Source organism: Myotis daubentonii, chromosome 5 (assembly GCF_963259705.1).
Source record: "Myotis daubentonii chromosome 5, mMyoDau2.1, whole genome shotgun sequence".
NCBI classification, from domain to species: domain Eukaryota; kingdom Metazoa; phylum Chordata; class Mammalia; order Chiroptera; family Vespertilionidae; genus Myotis; species Myotis daubentonii.
In genome coordinates, this window is record NC_081844.1 from 105,641,565 (window position 1) to 105,657,556 (window position 15,992).

A 15,992-nucleotide genomic window follows, 5' to 3' on the forward strand; every position below is an offset into this window, starting at 1 on the left:
AAGGTGACCGTCGGGGGACCCCTCCTCCCTCAAGGGCATTTGGAAGTGGAGCTGGGAGGGGTGGGCCCTGACCTTTGGCTCTGTGGGCTTCTCTGCCCTCAGAAAGTGAGGTCACGGCGAAGACCTTCGCTGCCCACCTTTGGTGTGCACGCACTCATTCCCCAGGAAAGGGACTGGTCTCGGGGAGCAGGGAGGGGTGGGTAGACGGGCTGAGACCAAGACTTCTGGGTTGGTCAGCCTGGGTTTGAGTCCTGCCTGGCTTTGAACTGCATCACTGTGTGACCTGGGGGCTCAGTTTTCTGACCTGTAAAATGGGGCTGGCTTGTGTGGCTCCGCAGGAAGATATGTGGGGAGGGCCGGGGTTTTTGCTGAGCCGGTGATGAGAGTGACAGGGGATGCTCCAGTCCCCATCACCTCATTCTGGCACCTGCGGGAGGGCTGTTTGAGCCAGGAGCAGGGTCCCAGGAGCAGGGTCCCAGGAGCAGGGTCCCGTGGGCTGGCTGGTGTGGCTGAGGCAGCCGAGACCCCGCTCTCTGAGCCCGACGCCCAGTGCTCACCCTCCACACGCAGCCAAATGCAAGGCGGTCGCTGCTCCCAAAGGCTCTCCTCTCACTTCGAATGCATCCAGGTCAGGGCCGCCTGGCTCGTGGCGGCCGCTCCCACCCCAGGCTCTCCACGCCGTCCACGCTCCGCTCCATCCTGCGGCTCTTGGACATGCTGTGCGTTCCCGGCTGGGAGCCTTCGTGCTGGCTGTCCCCTGGGCCCGAGAGCGCTCCTCTCCAGACACCTCATGGCTTCTGTTCCGCTGTCCCCTCGCAGAGAGCCCTGCCCCGGCCCGCTCGGGAACATTTCTCGTGCGAGCACTTCCGCTGCCTGCTGTCCTGCTATCTGTTTAGTTATCCCTCTCCGCCTCTCCTGTTACAATGCACGCTCACTCAGGGCAGGGTTTTTGTCTGTTTCGTCCACTGCTGTGTCCCCAGGCACAGAGCCAGCCGTAAACAGGTGCCCAGTCAATGCCCGAGCCAGTGCACGGATGGCTCACGTGTGCTTCCGGGAGTGCTGAGGGCAAGGGTCCCCCAGGGCAAGTGCTCCGCACACAGTAGGTCCTGCTGCACACAGTAGGTCCTGCCGCACACAGTAGGTCCTGCCAGCCAGCCAGCTTCTTACTGTGCAGCATAGCCGGCTTCCCCTCGGGGCTCTCCCAGCTGGGAGGGGCACTGATTCTCAGTCTAAACCCGTGCCCTCTGAGCTCATGTCCCACGAATTCTGTCCCCAGAGGAGTGGCCACCCACACCTCGCTGACTCCACAGCTGAAACGGCCAATTAGAGCCACAGCGAGGATGAAATATAGCCCCAGATCAATCCTATTGATTCTTCCCCTCTTCCTGCCCGGCGAGCCCACGTGGCCTGCCAGCCTCCTCGGGGACTTGGGGAGAAGGAGAGCCATGGGCGCCTCTGGAGAACGGCCATCGCGTGTGATGCTGAAACATCTCCAGAAAGGACCCCTTCTCCCCTGCCCCCGGCCCTCTCCCTTCCTCCCGACCCGGCCCCCCTGCAGCACGGAGGAAGGGAGCCTGATTCCTGGGCCCTCCCAGTGCCTTTGTGGCAAGGACAGCTCCTCGCTGCAGGGCGACACCTGGAGAGCGGCCAGCAGCTCCGTCAGCATTGGAAGGTAGCGGCCAGCCTGCTGCCAGCCGCCCTGCACCGGCCCACGTGCCTCCCCTGGCTCCCGGCTCCCCCGGGGTGCTCACGGGTCTTGGGGTTTACGCCGAGGCTTGGCAGGTGGAGGTGGGAAGAAACCCGTTCCGGCTCCCCCTCGCTGGTCCTGTTTCCCCGTGTCTCTCTTTGTACGTGTCCCTCTGTTTCTCCCTTCAAACCAAAGTCTTCAGACCAAAGATTCCCGCTAGGGAATCACGGTGGGATCAGCCAATCCATCACCCAACCAATCAATGTCCCCTCTCTGTTCTGGGCCGTCACAGGCCTGCCGCTGGTCTGCCCCTCTGCCTACCTCGGACTCTGTCTGTCTCAGACTAGCTCTGGAGTTAATACTCTGCCTGTGTTCGAATCCTGGCCCTACTGTGTGGCTCCGGCAAGGAGCTCAACTGCTCGGTGCCTCAGTGTTTTCATTTGTAAAAGGGACATAACAGGGCCTCCCTCTTAGGGGTGTGAGGAGCTAGTGAGACATCCCACAGTCAGACTGCAAGCACAGTGCCCAGCACAGGGTAAATGCTTAAGTAAGTATTAGCTGCTATTTAAAAAATTACCATTGTTACGCCATCCACTTAGGAGAAACGGGGGTGGCATCGGGGGTGGGGGCGGGGGGAGACAGCATGTGTTAGAAAGGGTTTTCTGGCCAGTTCCTTTTTTCCCCACTCTTTTCCCTTTTCTGCTTTCCTCTCTGGATGCTGCCGGCCTGGGAGCTCCTGGGCCCCAGCCATAGGCAGGTGCTGGGCTCCCGCTCTGTGCGGAGCCTGCTGAGACGGGCTCTGTTTCCTTTCAGGGGCCTGGGTCACGGGGTCCCCTATCCCGTACTCACTCCCCTGACCAGATCTGGCATTTCTGCCCCTTTCGCTGTGGTTTGAGCCTTGGGTGCTCCTGAGGGCTCCCCACCTTCCAGTATCAGCTTGAAGGTGACCCTGGGGGGGACCCCTCCTTCCTCAAGGGCATTTGGAAGTGGAGCTGGGAGGGGTGGGCCCTGACCTTTGGCTGTGTGGGCCTCTCTGCCCTCAGAAAGTGAGGTCACGGCGAAGACCTTCGCTGCCCACCTTTGGTGTGCACGCACTCATTCCCCAGGAAAGGGACTGGTGTTGGGGAGCAGTGAGGGGTGGGTAGACGGGCTGAGACCACGACTTCTGGGTTAGTCAGCCTGGGTTTGAGTCCTGCCTGGGTTTGAACTCCGTCACTGTGTGACCTTGGGACTCAGTTATCGGACCTGTAAAATGGGGATGATAATAATAGTTCTAACCTCATGGGATGGTTGTGAGGATTAAGTGAGACAATGCATGGTAGGCTGTTAGAATAGCGCCCAGCACATCATAAGCTCTAAATGAATGTAAGTTACTGACACTTCTTGGGAGGCAGAATGGAACAGGGCCTTGCAGGTCACCTAGTCCTGGCCCAGAGAGGGACAGGGTGTTTCCCTTTGTCACACAGCAAGTCAGAATATGTGATGGTCGCCCCGAGGCTGGGGATGGGTGGGTGGGAGCTCAGAGACCAGGGAGTGGCGGGAGAGACCCCACCGGTGGGGAGGGGAGGGGCTCCGGGCAGTGGCTGTGGAATCAGCCTGGGGCCGAACCTCTGCCCCGCTCTGACCAGCTGTGCCTTGGGGCACGTCTCTTCACCTCCCTGAATCTCATGTTCTTCATGTTACTCATGCCTCCCTCTCAAGCGAATTGATGCATTTAGTGAACTTGACTGATTGGTCATTTACTGGGAGCCCGGGATGGGCTAGTGCTGGATGGAGATCACCGCGGTGAATAAGACAGGTCAGGTCCTGCCCGCATGGAGCGCACCCCGGTGAAGACAGACAGACAATAAAAACGGTAGCAAACAAGACAGTTGGAGAAGAGCTCTGAGGACAGTGGAGCAGGGGGTGGGGTGCTGGCTGGGGGAGGCTAGTCAGACATTGGACAGCATGGCCAGGAGGCTTCTCTGAGGAGGTGACACTAGGGGAAGCTCTTGCAAAGCATTCTCCGGTGAGAGGGAACAGCCAGTGCAAAAGTCCTGAGGCTCCGGCGTGCGGGATGTGTTCGAGAGGAGCAGCAAGGGGGCTGGCTGGCTGGAGGGCTGTGGGGAGGGGCAGGAGGTGGGATGGCCAGCAGGCACCAGATCACGCACCCTTGTGGGTCCCGGTAAAGGGGCTGGATTTTCAGTGGCTCGGAGACTCCCCGGGGGGCCTTTCAGCAAGGATCCCCCTGGCGGAGGCGTGGAGGGGGAGACTGGTGAGGGGCAGGAGTGGCAGAGGGAGGAGGCTGTTGAATTGTGAAGACTGGAGGGGCTGCCAGGGTGCTGAGGAGGTCTGACGAGGAGGGGGGTGAGAGAATGGCCTGGCACAGGCCTGAGAACAGAGCTGAGCGGCGAGGAGGGGTCTCGTCCAGCTGCACTTGGGCCTTGGGGCTTGGGGCTTGGGTCATGGAGGGAGGGGCGTTGACGCTGAAGACCAGGCAGGCTCTGGGGAAAACCTGGCCTGGGTGGGTGGGGTCTCTCTCTTCCCCCCTCTCTCTCTCCTTCTGAGAACTGCTGCTGCTATTACTCCCTAAAGACTTTACATAATTCTGGCCCGGCTCCCTCCTCATTATGTCATGCGCGCCCAGTGGAGTCTAGGCCAGTCCATGGCTTGCTGCGGTTGGGGGAGAACAGACTTCTGGCTACCCTGGCCCGGCGGCCGCACAGACCCTTCCCACACTGGGGTGGGGGCGGCTAGGCTTTCGGGGGTGGGGGGGAGGGAGGTGCAGTCCAGCCCCAGGCCCTTCGGATGTTCCTGCAAAGGCCAGGGCTGCGGCGGTGGGCTGTGGCTGATGAGTGGGGGAGGCTGTGTTCGGAGCTAGTCTCCCTGAGCGGGGTCCTCCCCTGGAGCCCAGGCCCCAGCAGAAGGAGGCAGGAGACCTGGAGTCGGCCCTCCTCAGTTCCCTCCGCGGTAAAATGGGGACAAAATGCTCAGGCGTGTGGGGATGTGTGACTTCAGATCGGGCAGCAGTGGGAGCTGTCCCCCCCCCCCCCCGGGAGCCACTTAGGGTTGCCTGCGCCCCAGCCCTGTGGCCTCATCTCCTTCCTCGTGTCCCGTCCCTGCCCCTGCCCTAGAGCCTGCCCCGAGTCTCCGAGAGTCAGGATAGGGTTGAGACCCCACCTTGCACAGGAGAGGAAACGGAGGCTCACAGGGAGGGGGTGGAGGTCACTCGGCCCAGGATGGCAACACCAGAAAGGGAATCAGACCCCATAAGTCCCAGCCCGAGGCCTTGTCTGATGTGTGGGGTGCCGGCGACCCCCGAGGCCGCTGAGGAAGTTCAGGCGGGGGGCAGGTGTGGTCCACCTCCACCCTTTTGCACGCACACCTGGCTTTTCACAATGTGCGTATGTTTTTCTTCTGGGAAAACAGTTTTGTTTTGCGGTTATTAGGACACTTGAGCAACAGGTACCGAGTTCCCCCCACCCCGCCCCTGAGGACAGGCGCCAGCCCTTTGCAGCCTCGTTCTGGGTAGTCCTCATGGTAACGACTGAAGATCAGGGATGCTTGCCCCCATTTCACAGGCGGGGAAACTGAGGCCCAGGGTCATGCAATTGGGCCAGCGACTTAGACTCAGGTCTGTGCTCTCCAAAGCTCTCACCTTCCCTGACACACGCTGCCTCCTTCCGAAGCTCCTGGGATCGCAGACCCTCCTGATCCCACAGCCCATCCCCCAGAGGGTCTGCGATCCCAGGAGCTGTGAGGGAGGCAGAGAGCCCAGCCCAGGGTTGCTGGCATGTTTGGGCCTGGCTCCCAGGGACGGAGCTTCCAGGGAGAGTTATCGGGCATTTGAACTGGGGAGCAGCAGGGGCCTGTACCCCCTATCTCTGTGTTGGGGAATGTTCTTGACTCGATGTTTACTAGGGATGGGGGAAGGTGGAGAGAAGAATGTGCCCTCCCCCTTGTTTCTAGAATTACTAAATTCTTGTTAGATCTTTAAATTTTATGTAAATTCTTCTTTTTTTTCCGTGGAAAGGTGGGGTATCATATTTTAATTAGTAGTGGTGTCAAAGGAGGGCTAGATTAATTATTGGAAATCCTGCTTTCCAGATGGTTTTAATTTTCACAGCAGGGCACCAGGGTATATATTTTTAATTTTTTTTAATTAAAATCATACCTCGTGTATTTTAGGGCCACTGAGGTCCGCTCTTTGTGGCTCCAAGGATACTGTACTGAGGGCTATGATTTTTGTTATGGAGAAGCAAGTCCCCTGTCACTGAAATTAAAATTTTGTGGCTGAGGGAGGGGCAGGTGCTGGGAAGCAAAGGGTCAGAGATGGGAGGGTGAGGATGGGAGGGTCACAGGCAGAGAAGGCAAGGAGGGGGCGGCAGGGGATTTGGACCCGGAGAGGAGAGAGCGCTCAGAGAGTGTGCGTGGCCTCCCGACGTCACAGGACACTACGGGGAGGAAACGGACTGGCAGAGGGCGGGGAGGGGTCTGGACACAGCAGGCCTACCAAGGGGCAGTTCGCCTTTGAGCCTTTGACCTTCAAGGCGTTGGGGGATCAGCTCTGGAGACCCCCACCCTGAGGAGCATGGGTGGTGTAGGGTGCGGTCTCCTACTCAGGACCAGGGGCCTTTGGTCCTGATTGGGACGTCTGGGCTCCTGGGAGTTGGGTGATGACCTTGATTGAGGAAAGTGGAATTCTGTAGATGGCCTCCCCTCCCCGGGCTTTCCCCACTTCACGTGGCAAAGGTGCGGAGGCAGGAGGGACACTCACATGTTTTCCCTGGAGGAAGGAACCCCTGCTGTCCCCCAGGGCAGGGTGTGTGCGTGCTGTGCAGTGCGTGGGCAGTGTGTGTGCAGTGCGTGCATGTGCATGAGCGTGTGTGTGTGCTGTGAGAACTCACATGCGTTTGTCTGTGTCCTTATCGCAGAGACTGCTACTGCTGATGTGTGGGGTTATTTGTATGGCTCTCTGCCCTGCTTTGGGGAATGGAGCCGAGGGGCTGGGGGAGCTGGGTGATGAGGGGAGACGACACCCTGGTATTTAGCCACAAGGGGCAGAATCCCCACTCGCTGGAGCCATCTGGGTCCCAAGTGGAGTCGAGAGAGGCTGGGGGTGGGGACGGCTCCCTCTCCCTGCCTGGAGGGTGCTCGAGTGGGACGGACGCGCAGAAGCCTCTCCCAGGCCTGGCTTCAGGGATGTGGGGGTCCAGGACGGGGTCAGGGATCCTGCCGCTGAGTCTTTAGGCCAAGCCTTTGCCCTGGTAAAAAAGCGTGTCCCTTTTCTGCTTCTGCCTTTCGAAGCCCAGCTCCTAGTGGAGACAGATACCTTCGGCAGTCAAGTCCGGATCAAGGGCAAGGAGACGGAGTTCTACCTGTGCATGAACCGGAAAGGCAAGCTGGTGGGGAAGGTGAGTGATGGCCGGGATTCCGGGCATTGGGGCGGGTCTTCCCTGGTGCCCCAGATGGAGACAGGCCTCGGTGAGTGTGGGTGAAACTCCCCCTACCATCCCTACTTTCCCCCTCCCCGCTTTCCTGCCCCACTCAGGCAGTATCCAAGGCTGCGACTTTGGGGGGGGAAACGCAGGGCCCCGATCTTTCCTGGGGCATGGGGAGCTCTGGCTGGAGAGGGGGGTGAGTCCCCTCTGGAGGGGGCTCTGGGGCTACCCGCCTGCAGGTACCTGCTGTCTGGGAACAGGGACGCGGCGGCCGGCCGGCCCAGGGCTGGGCTGCAGCGATGTTTTAACAATCGCCAGGCTCCGGAACCCAGCCGCCGCGTCAGCGCCGGGCCTCACGGTTCTAGCATTTCAGGGAGATTTTATTACTTTGGAACGGGCAAGAGAGGCGCATGTAACAAATTAGGGCAGGGGTGGGGGTGCGGCCGGTGGACCCACGTGCCAGGCCTCTGAGCCGCCACCGATGCCGCTTCTCAGGGTCCCCCCTTTCCTCTGGCTGAGCTGGTGTGTGACGCTCAGGGCAGGGGTGGGGGTGCGGCCGGTGGACCCACGTGCCAGGCCTCTGAGCCGCCACCGATGCCGCTTCTCAGGGTCCCCCCTTTCCTCTGGCTGAGCTGGTGTGTGACGCTCACACGTGTGCGGCCTGTGGGCATTCAGGGGAGGAGTGAGGGGCAGGACCTCCGTGTGGGATCACGCCTGCAGGGGCCCTCCCTCCCCCAGTGTCCAGCTGGGATAATGGGGGGTCTTCTGCTGCAGGTGGAGTGGGGGTGCGGTGGAGAGTGGACCCAGATGCCAAGGAGGATGGCGTCCCCTGCTTGAGGGCGGGGCCCTGGCTGATTATGTACATTTATTACACCTAGTTGGGGGTTACCCAAGCCTTGTATAAGCCATGCATTTATTTATTTACTTATTTATTTAAAAAACCTTTATTGTTGAAAGTATTCCATATGCCTCCCCCTCCCTCCCCTCCCCCATTGACTCCTCCTAGCCCAGCCCAGCCCTAAGCCATGTTTTTTATTTCCTGAGTCTCCCCACTCATCCCTCTTGCTGTCCACCATACCCAGGCGGCCGGGGACAGGTCACAGGCCAGGGACCGAGCCCAGGCATCGTGCTCGTTGTTAATAGTAGCGGTGTCGGCAGCGCCGTTCACTGAGCACCTGCTTCCTGCCAGGCACCGAGCAGGCGCGCTGCCCAACGATCCCTGCCACCCCCGCTTCGCAGATGCGACAGGGGCCCCAGGCCCCTCACCAGAGCTGGGCGGGATGCGGAGCCCAGTTCGGAGGCAGAGATTCCAGCCGCGCCGCCCACACCCCCTACAGCTCCCCAAAGGGCAGACAGAGTAATAGTAACGCGGCTCAGGGAGCCTATGGCTTCAATCAGTGATTCACTTTCCATGTCCGGAGGCCGGTGGCCCGGAGCGAGGGGTCCGGGGCAGGGGCGGCGGCCCCGCTGGGGCGCTTTGTTCGCCCGCCGCCCGCCGGCCGCCTCCCAGGCCCAACCTGCTCGCCCTCAGCCGGAGGCTCAGCTCCGCTCGGCTCGGCCTTCTTTCCTTCCCTCTCGGAAGGAGGGCTGCTTGGGGCCTGCCTGCCCAGTGCCCGCGCGCCCCTCCCTCCCGTCTGCGCGGTTCCCGGCATCTTGACCCCAGGAGGGCCCTCGTGGGGTCAAAAGAGCAGCCCCGTCCCCTTGGGCCGTTCCGCCGCCCTCGCCCGCCCACCGGCTGGCCGCTGAGTCACCGCTTCCACAGGAGCCGGCTCCGATTTCCTGCCCCCTCTCCCTCTCCCGTCATTAATATTGGGGATGGTTCAGCTGGAGGCGAGGCAGCTCAGCAAGGTCCAGGAGGACTGCCCCTCGCTGGGCTCCCCATCATCTCCTTCCAGGCTTCTGTCTTCTGGGCTGGCCTGGGGGGCTCCAAGGGCGCCCCCAAATCCACCTGTCCCGACTTTGCCAGGGGCAGGTCCCCCTGTTGGCCTCGGCCCAGCCCGGCGCCCCTCACTCTCTCTGGCTCCCGCAGGGAAACCCTGGGCCCAGGGCTGCGGTTTGCTGTTCTGCTGTCAGACTCCCTGGCCAGCCAGGCCTCGGGCCCTGCACTCCCCGCCTTCCCTAGCCAGGCCTCGCCTGGCCTCAGACCTTACCCCAGCTCTCCCTGAGGTCCCAGCTCAGGCTGCAGCGCCAGGCCTGTCCCCACTGCCCACCCTCCGCTTTCTAAAGCACCAGGGGTCAGTCTCCCCTGCCCTCCAGCCCAGCCCAGTTCAGAACCTGTCCCTGTGTCCTCACCACCCACTGGAGAAAGGCCACACTCCCTGGGGAGGCTCCCGGACCTCAGGCACATGCAACGGGCAGGGCTCTGCCAGCCTCCACCCGCTCAGGCTCTGTACACGCGGTGCCTTCTTCTGGGGCTGCCTTTCCCTCTGCCCTGCGTCCTGGCTCATCCCCAGCAGCCTCTAGCTTCGCTGACCCGTCCGTCACCCGCCCACCTGGGAGCCCACAGCCCCCCGCACAGCCCTCTGTTGCTCATCTGCTCACCTGGGAGCGTCTTCAGACCTACACTCCTCTGAGGGCCCATTCTGGATCCTCCCCTCTGGGTTCCATTAGCCTGCCCCAAAGTCCGCACGGGCACCAGAGAAATGGAAGTATGGTTATTGCTTTCGGAGGACTGACTCTTACCCTGTAGCCAGAGTTACCCACACCTGGCCAGGGAGTCCACGTGCCCGGACCTGGCTGAGCCTCAGTGTCCTCACCTGTGAAATGGGATGATCATGCTGGCACTTCGAGGCATTGACTTGTTAAATGTTAGTTCCCTTCCCCTCGGAAACTCGGAAACCAGATCACTCGGTCACTCCTTCGCCTGTGGGCACCTGGGCCTCAGCTTGGGCTCCGGCTCCTTTGCAATGGCTCAGTAGGACAGCTTTCTTGGGCTGTCCTGACCCTGGGTGCCAGCCTGGCCACAGCTGGGCACATCACTGGGCCCCTAACCCAGCCTTTTGGGTACGCCAGGCCCTTGGCTGTCGCTGCTCTCTCTGCTGCCTTGTGCCAGCCATGTGCCCAAGCCCTGCCCCAGCCCCTGCCTGCTCAGGCAGCCCCTCCCCTCCTCCCCTCCTCGCCTTCCCTGGACCCCACATCCATCTGGCCCAGGAGGTCTGCTTCCTTTCATTCCATAAATAGTTGTTGAGTGTGGTGCATTATGTACTAGGCTTTCCCCCCATCTCTGGAGACAGATGAGAGAAAAAAAAAGGTGTTTTTTTCCTCCTCTCTCCCCTTCTGTGTGATCCCTCTTTGGGGCAGCATAGGCCCCCAGACTGGGGGAGGCGGGGGCGGGAGGATGGTCCTTGCCCACCACCACATCTCTGTGCAGACTGCTTTGGTTGTGACCGAAACCCAATTCAAACGGCCTTAAGCGACAAAAGGAAAATTCTGCCTGTGTAACCGAAAACATCCAGAGGCCTGTTCTAGTTTCAAATAAGACTGGGTCTAGAGGCCAAATGGCGTCATCAGGATTCACATCGAATGGAAGGAACGGGACTCCAGTTTGGGCAGAAGGAGTCTGGAGGTGGCAGTGGGGGAGACGATCAAGTTCCAGATCCCCGAAATCCTGCTGATGTGCCTTGTCTGAGCCAGTGGAGTCAGCACTGCTGGGGTGAGCCCAGCCACAGTGGTCTCTGAACCTCAGCAGGCAACAGGGGGCCACAGAGGTCATCGGGGCGGGGGCCACAGAGGTCATCGGGGCGGGGGCGAGGTCCAGCCCAGGCGCAGCTGCGTGGGCGTCTTGTCATCTGTGTCTGAGTTCCTGGTGGGGAGCATGTGACCACCACAGGCCCATGGCCACTCCCAGGGGCTCCCAAACTCTGGGGTGTTGAGAATTTCAGCCCCAAGCCCAGCTCCCCAACCCTCTAAGCCAGCGGTTCTCAACCTGTGGGTCGCGACCCCTTTGGCGGTCGAACGACCCTTTCACAGGGGTCGCCTAAGACCATCCTGCATATCAGATATTTACATGACGATTCATAACAGTAGCAACACGACAGTTATGAAGTGGCCACGAAAATAATTGTATGGTTGGGTCACAACATGAGGAACTGTATTTAAAGGGCCAGAAGGTTGAGAACCGCTGCTCTAAGCACACCCAGGCCTGTGTGAGTACATGTGCCAGGCACTGTGCCGGGCTCTGCACATTCTAGAGCTTGCTTCATGCTGATGTGGCTGTGTGGGCCTGGGGAGGGGAGGTGTTTTGATGGCAGTGCCCACGCTGCCATGCCTTCTCTCCTTGTGGGTGTGTCTGGAACTGGACGGAGGAGAAGCGAGCTGCAGTGGCAAATGCAGGTTCAAATCCCGGCTCTGCCGTTTACAAGCCCCACGACCTTGGATAAGCCCTTTTGCCTCTTTGAACTCTGTTTCCTTCCACCAGGCAGAGTCTAACTCGGCGGGTTAAGAGGATTAAATGAAGTGTTGGGTGTGGAACTGTCTGGCCTATGGTTGACAATGAATAAATGCTGAATGAATGCGTAGGGCGATGGAGTGGGCCAGGCACAGAGCCCTGTTCCTCTGCTGGCTCTGTCCCTACATCCCCATGATGGGCCTCTCCTAGCTCATGACTATCTGGGGGACATTAGCGAGGGATCCAGGAGGCCGAGTCTATTTTCTTTCGGAGGGAAACCCTTTCCCTGTGTTGCTCCCACCATGTCTACCCCAGCAGAACTCACATCCATTCAACCACGAGAGCTCTGGGCAGCCCCGTCTGGGGTTATGGCCTGTGCTGAGCCGTGAGAATAGCCAAGAAGCAGTCCCGCCCTCCTGACGCTCTTGGGCTGATGGGCAGGCATATATGGAATCACTCTGTTGGGTGGGGGGTGGGAGGAGAAATGGGTGCCAAGGCTGGTCTAGAAGGTGGAGTATTTGAATCCAGTACAGCTTGATGCGTGAGTGGAATCTTGAAGGAAGAGGCAGAAATCCCCAGGGAGGGAGGTGGCAGTCAGGGAAGGCTTCCTCAAGGAGGCAGCTACTGCACTGAGCCTTGAAGAACGAAAGCCATGTTCCAGGCAGGCTTTCTAGGGTGGGGAAGCGGCATGGCGTGGCTTTTGTTCATTTGCTCTGATTGTTCCATCGAGACCGGCCAAGGGACCTGGACGCAGGTTGGACAGGCAGCTTCCAGAATTATTCATGGGGGACTCAGAGCCCAGAGACCACTCCCATCTCCCCCCACCCCCTGGCACATATGCTCTGGCTTCCCTCACCGCTCAACCCGCCCTTCTGTCTCCTGGGTCCTGCGTGCGTCTCCCCGCCCCGCCCCGGCCTGCTCGGCAGCCTCCTCGAAAGATCGCGTCCTCCGGAGAATGTTTTCTTGCCCTGCCTGTCCCTTTCTGCAAAGTTCAGCACTTTGCAGAGCCCAAGCTTGCCCTCCGCTCAAAGGTGAACGTTCCTGGAAGCCCCAGCCTGTTTTCCACTTCAAACAAAAGGCTGGAGCTCGCACCTCCGTCTCCGCGCACAGCCAGCCGAGCGGCTTCCAACTTGGCCCGGCATCCGTCCGTAACGAGGAGTGGGCCCGGCCCGCATTTGGAGATGTTCGCTGGAAACTCCAGGCTGCTAATTCAGGCTTCCAGCTCTGTGTTTCCCACTCTCCCACTGCGAGCACCTCGGCTGCCTCGGGTGGAGACTTGGAGCCTGCCACCCACCACCTTCTGTCCAGACCAGGCCCCAGGAGGGCAGCCAGGCCAGCGAACCACCTGGTCTCCAGCCATAATTTAGCAGGCCCCTACTGTGCGCCAGGCTCAGATGAGCACCATTCCTCACGTTTCTATGACACAGGGGTCCCCGTCCCGGTTTGGGGAGGCCAGGAATCGAGGTTTGGAGCGGAATGAACGAACCTGAGGTCGCACAAGGAAGCCTCAGAGTTGGCTCGGCTCCTGAGTCCGAATCTCGTGCTGCTCGCCCCGCACGGTCTCCCAGGGAGGCCATGTGTCTGCTCGGGAGCCGGGAGTCTCCGAAGCCAGGCGACAGGCTCCCGAGTCTGGCCACGCGAAAGCTCTAATTCTGGGAGGCTGTTTACACCAAACATGGAAATGCAGCACACGCCACATTCAATGTAACCGATCTTTAACGGTAACAGCGGCGTCGAGCGGCAGTCGAGTAGCTGACTTCATGTCAGGTTTCGTGCACACCTGCCGGGACTCCCCCCTCTTGCAGGTGCTAGAACACAGTCTCAGTGGTTCGGAGGACACGGGATAAACTGGCCCACGTTGCCGTGGTAACTGGAGCGTCAGGGGCAGCCTGGTGCAGAAGCTAAAGGATGTGGCCAGGGCTTGGTTGCTCTCATTCTCTTCCTCTGGACTTGGCTTCCTCCATGCTGGCTTTGCTGTCCCGTAGGATTTCCCCTCGTGGTGACCAAATGGTGGCCTTCGCTTCAGCCTTACGTGTTCCCCGAGTTTACGGCAGCCTATGTTTTTAGCCATGGCTCGTGCAGGGGTCTCGGGGAACACGGATTGGATGGCCCTGACCCCATGGCCGGCCCTGCACTAGTCCCTGGAAATCATGTTTTGATCGGCAACGTCTGGGTTTCTTGTTCTAGTCGAGTGGAGGTGGGGGCTCCTGGCTGCAGGGTAGAGAGTGGGGGAGGGATGGACTTCCGGATGATCACGGGAGCCTGTTACATAATTGTAACCGGGGCCAATACGACACGTTCGCTTCACACATCCAGGGCGTGGCATGGCCGAGGCCAAAGCTTGGGGGAGGCCCTCTCTCCTGTGCTGCCCCGAGCACCTGCCCTGCCGTGCTCACCCCCCTCCTTCTCTCTCCCCCCGCAGCCCGACGGCACCAGTAAGGAGTGCGTGTTCATCGAGAAGGTCCTGGAGAACAACTACACGGCCCTGATGTCGGCCAAGTACTCCGGCTGGTACGTGGGCTTCACCAAGAAGGGGCGGCCGCGGAAGGGCCCCAAGACCCGGGAGAACCAGCAGGACGTGCACTTCATGAAGCGCTACCCCAAGGGGCAGGCGGAGCTGCAGAAGCCCTTCAAGTACACCACGGTGACCAAGCGGTCCCGGCGCATCCGCCCCACGCACCCCGGCTAGAGGCACAGAGGACTGCACCAGAGGAATATTTTTACATGAAAAAGAAGGAAGAAGCTCTATTTTTGTACATTGTGTTTCAAAGAAGACAAAAACTGAACCAAAACTCTTGTGGTGGTGGGGGAGGGAGGGGGGACGATAAGGATTGTTGACTTGAACCCCCCCCCCCGCCGCCCCCTCCCCCCCGATGACAAAGACTCACGTCACGCAAAGGGACTGTTGTCAGCGCACAGGTGCTTGTCTCTCTCAGAACAGACAACTCTAAACGCGTCCCCGGAGGAGGACTTGAATGAGGAAAACGACACTCTGAGAAACCAAAGTCCTTTTTCCCAAAGGTTCTGAAAGCAAAAGAAAAAAAAAGCAAAAAAAAAAAAGTAGTCAACCACCCCCCCCCCCCACAAAGAACTTCCCCCTCTTTTCCAATCTCCTGTCCTTGCCCCAAACTCCAACAAAAATCGCTCTCTGGTTTGCAGTCATTTATTTATTGTCCGCTGCAAGCTGCCCCGAGACACCGCGCAGGGAAGGCGTGCCCCTCGGAATTCTCGGCGCCTCGACCTCCGACGACAGACGGCCTCGTCCAATCACGGTGACCCTGCCTTGCTTGCAGCCTGCAGGATGCTGCTATGGACCTTCCGTGACCCACGTGACCTAGCACACCAATGATAAGGGAATATTTTAAAACCAGCTATATTATATATATTATATATATATAAGCTATTTATTTCACCTCTCTGTATATTGCAGTTTCATGAACCAAGTATTACTGCCTCAACCATTAAAAACAATCGACAAATTATTTAAAAAACAAACAAACCACGAGGCATTGAGTGGTGGCCGGGGGCAGGGCAGGGCAGGGCAGCCCTCCTGTGTTTCGTTCTTCTGGGTCTGTGGTCTTTGCACGGAGAGCTGGGGCCTTGCTCATTCATTCAATTCATTCATTCATTCATTCATTCATTCATTCATTCATTCATTCACTGATTTATTCAACACCTGCTATGCTCCTGGCACTGAGAATGCAGCCTTAAACATAGCAGATGGCAATCCTGGCCTTCAGCGAGATTACATTCTGATGAGCCATTGGTTCGATGATTGACTCAGTTGTACGGTCGCCTACAGATACTCTCACACCATCTACTCGGCATCTCTGATGTGCCACGGCTGTATTTGAGGCCCTGGGGATTTATGAAAGAACACAAGAAAAAAAATCCCAGCCCTCAGGGAACTTGTACTTATCATAATTCATCGCTTCATTCATGGATCTATGGATTCATTTACTCAGTATATATCTCCTAAGTCCTCAGTAAGTGCCAGGCACTCGTTTAGGTCCTGGGAATTCATCAAAGACCCAAACAGACAAAAAATAAAAATCATGCCTCATGGAGCTTGCAGGGCAGGGATTACTCAGCGAGTCCTTTGTGGGGCCCACTCCGGCTGAACAAGGCAGGGCGGCCCCGCTCTCCTCCGCCTGGTGGTGGAGGAGTCAGAGGGCAGGTCAGTGGGGGCCTGGTGTTTCCCTCCTTGGACCCTCACGGGCTGGAGCACAAGGAGCCTGTCTGGCCTCGTCGACGCCCAGGGCCTGTTCTAGGTCTTCCCAGGCTGTCCAGGAGCGTAGGGAGAGGCCGGTGAGCAGACCGGGCAGGAGACTGGCTGAGGTGGGTCCTGCTGGGGTCACCTGCCTCCCGGCCAGGAGAGGTCTCCCATGAAGCCCTGTGCAGAGAGGAGGGGGCAGGACAGGGGGTACGAGTACCTTCTCTGCAGGGGTTCCTGGCTGTGGGGGGCTTGCCTGCCTCTGAGCTGTGTTCCCTCTGCAGC

General features: G+C 59.3%; 2 protein-coding genes across 3 annotated transcripts in view; both read left to right on the plus strand.

Moving 5' to 3' along the window:
- FGF18 (fibroblast growth factor 18) overlaps window positions 1-15,904 on the plus strand; it is a 33,049-nt gene extending 17,145 nt beyond the window's left edge. The window contains exons 4-5 of one of the 2 annotated variants that reach the window (XM_059699177.1): window positions 6,974-7,080; window positions 13,917-15,904. In XM_059699177.1, the coding sequence (XP_059555160.1) occupies window positions 6,974-7,080; window positions 13,917-14,183 (374 nt within the window). In that variant the 3' untranslated portion in view covers window positions 14,184-15,904. The remainder of the gene's footprint in view (window positions 1-6,973; window positions 7,081-13,916) is intronic. The other variant, XM_059699176.1, reaches the window with a different exon arrangement.
- Window positions 694-2,256, plus strand: LOC132234358 (uncharacterized). The gene is made up of 2 exons (XM_059695366.1): window positions 694-1,103; window positions 1,142-2,256. The coding sequence occupies exons 1-2, from the start codon at window positions 715-717 to the stop codon at window positions 1,674-1,676; spliced, it is 924 nt and encodes a 307-aa protein (XP_059551349.1). The 5' UTR covers window positions 694-714; the 3' UTR covers window positions 1,677-2,256.
- Window positions 15,905-15,992: the final 88 nt, after the last annotated feature.

Coding starts and splice junctions, on each gene's coding strand:
- LOC132234358 (XM_059695366.1), top strand. CDS start 715: ATGCTGTGCGTTCCCGGCTGGGAGCCTTCGTGCTGGCTGTCCCCTGGG. Junction 1,104..1,141: donor AAGTGCTCCGCACACAGTAG/GTCCTGCTGCAC, acceptor CGCACACAGTAG/GTCCTGCCAGCCAGCCAGCT.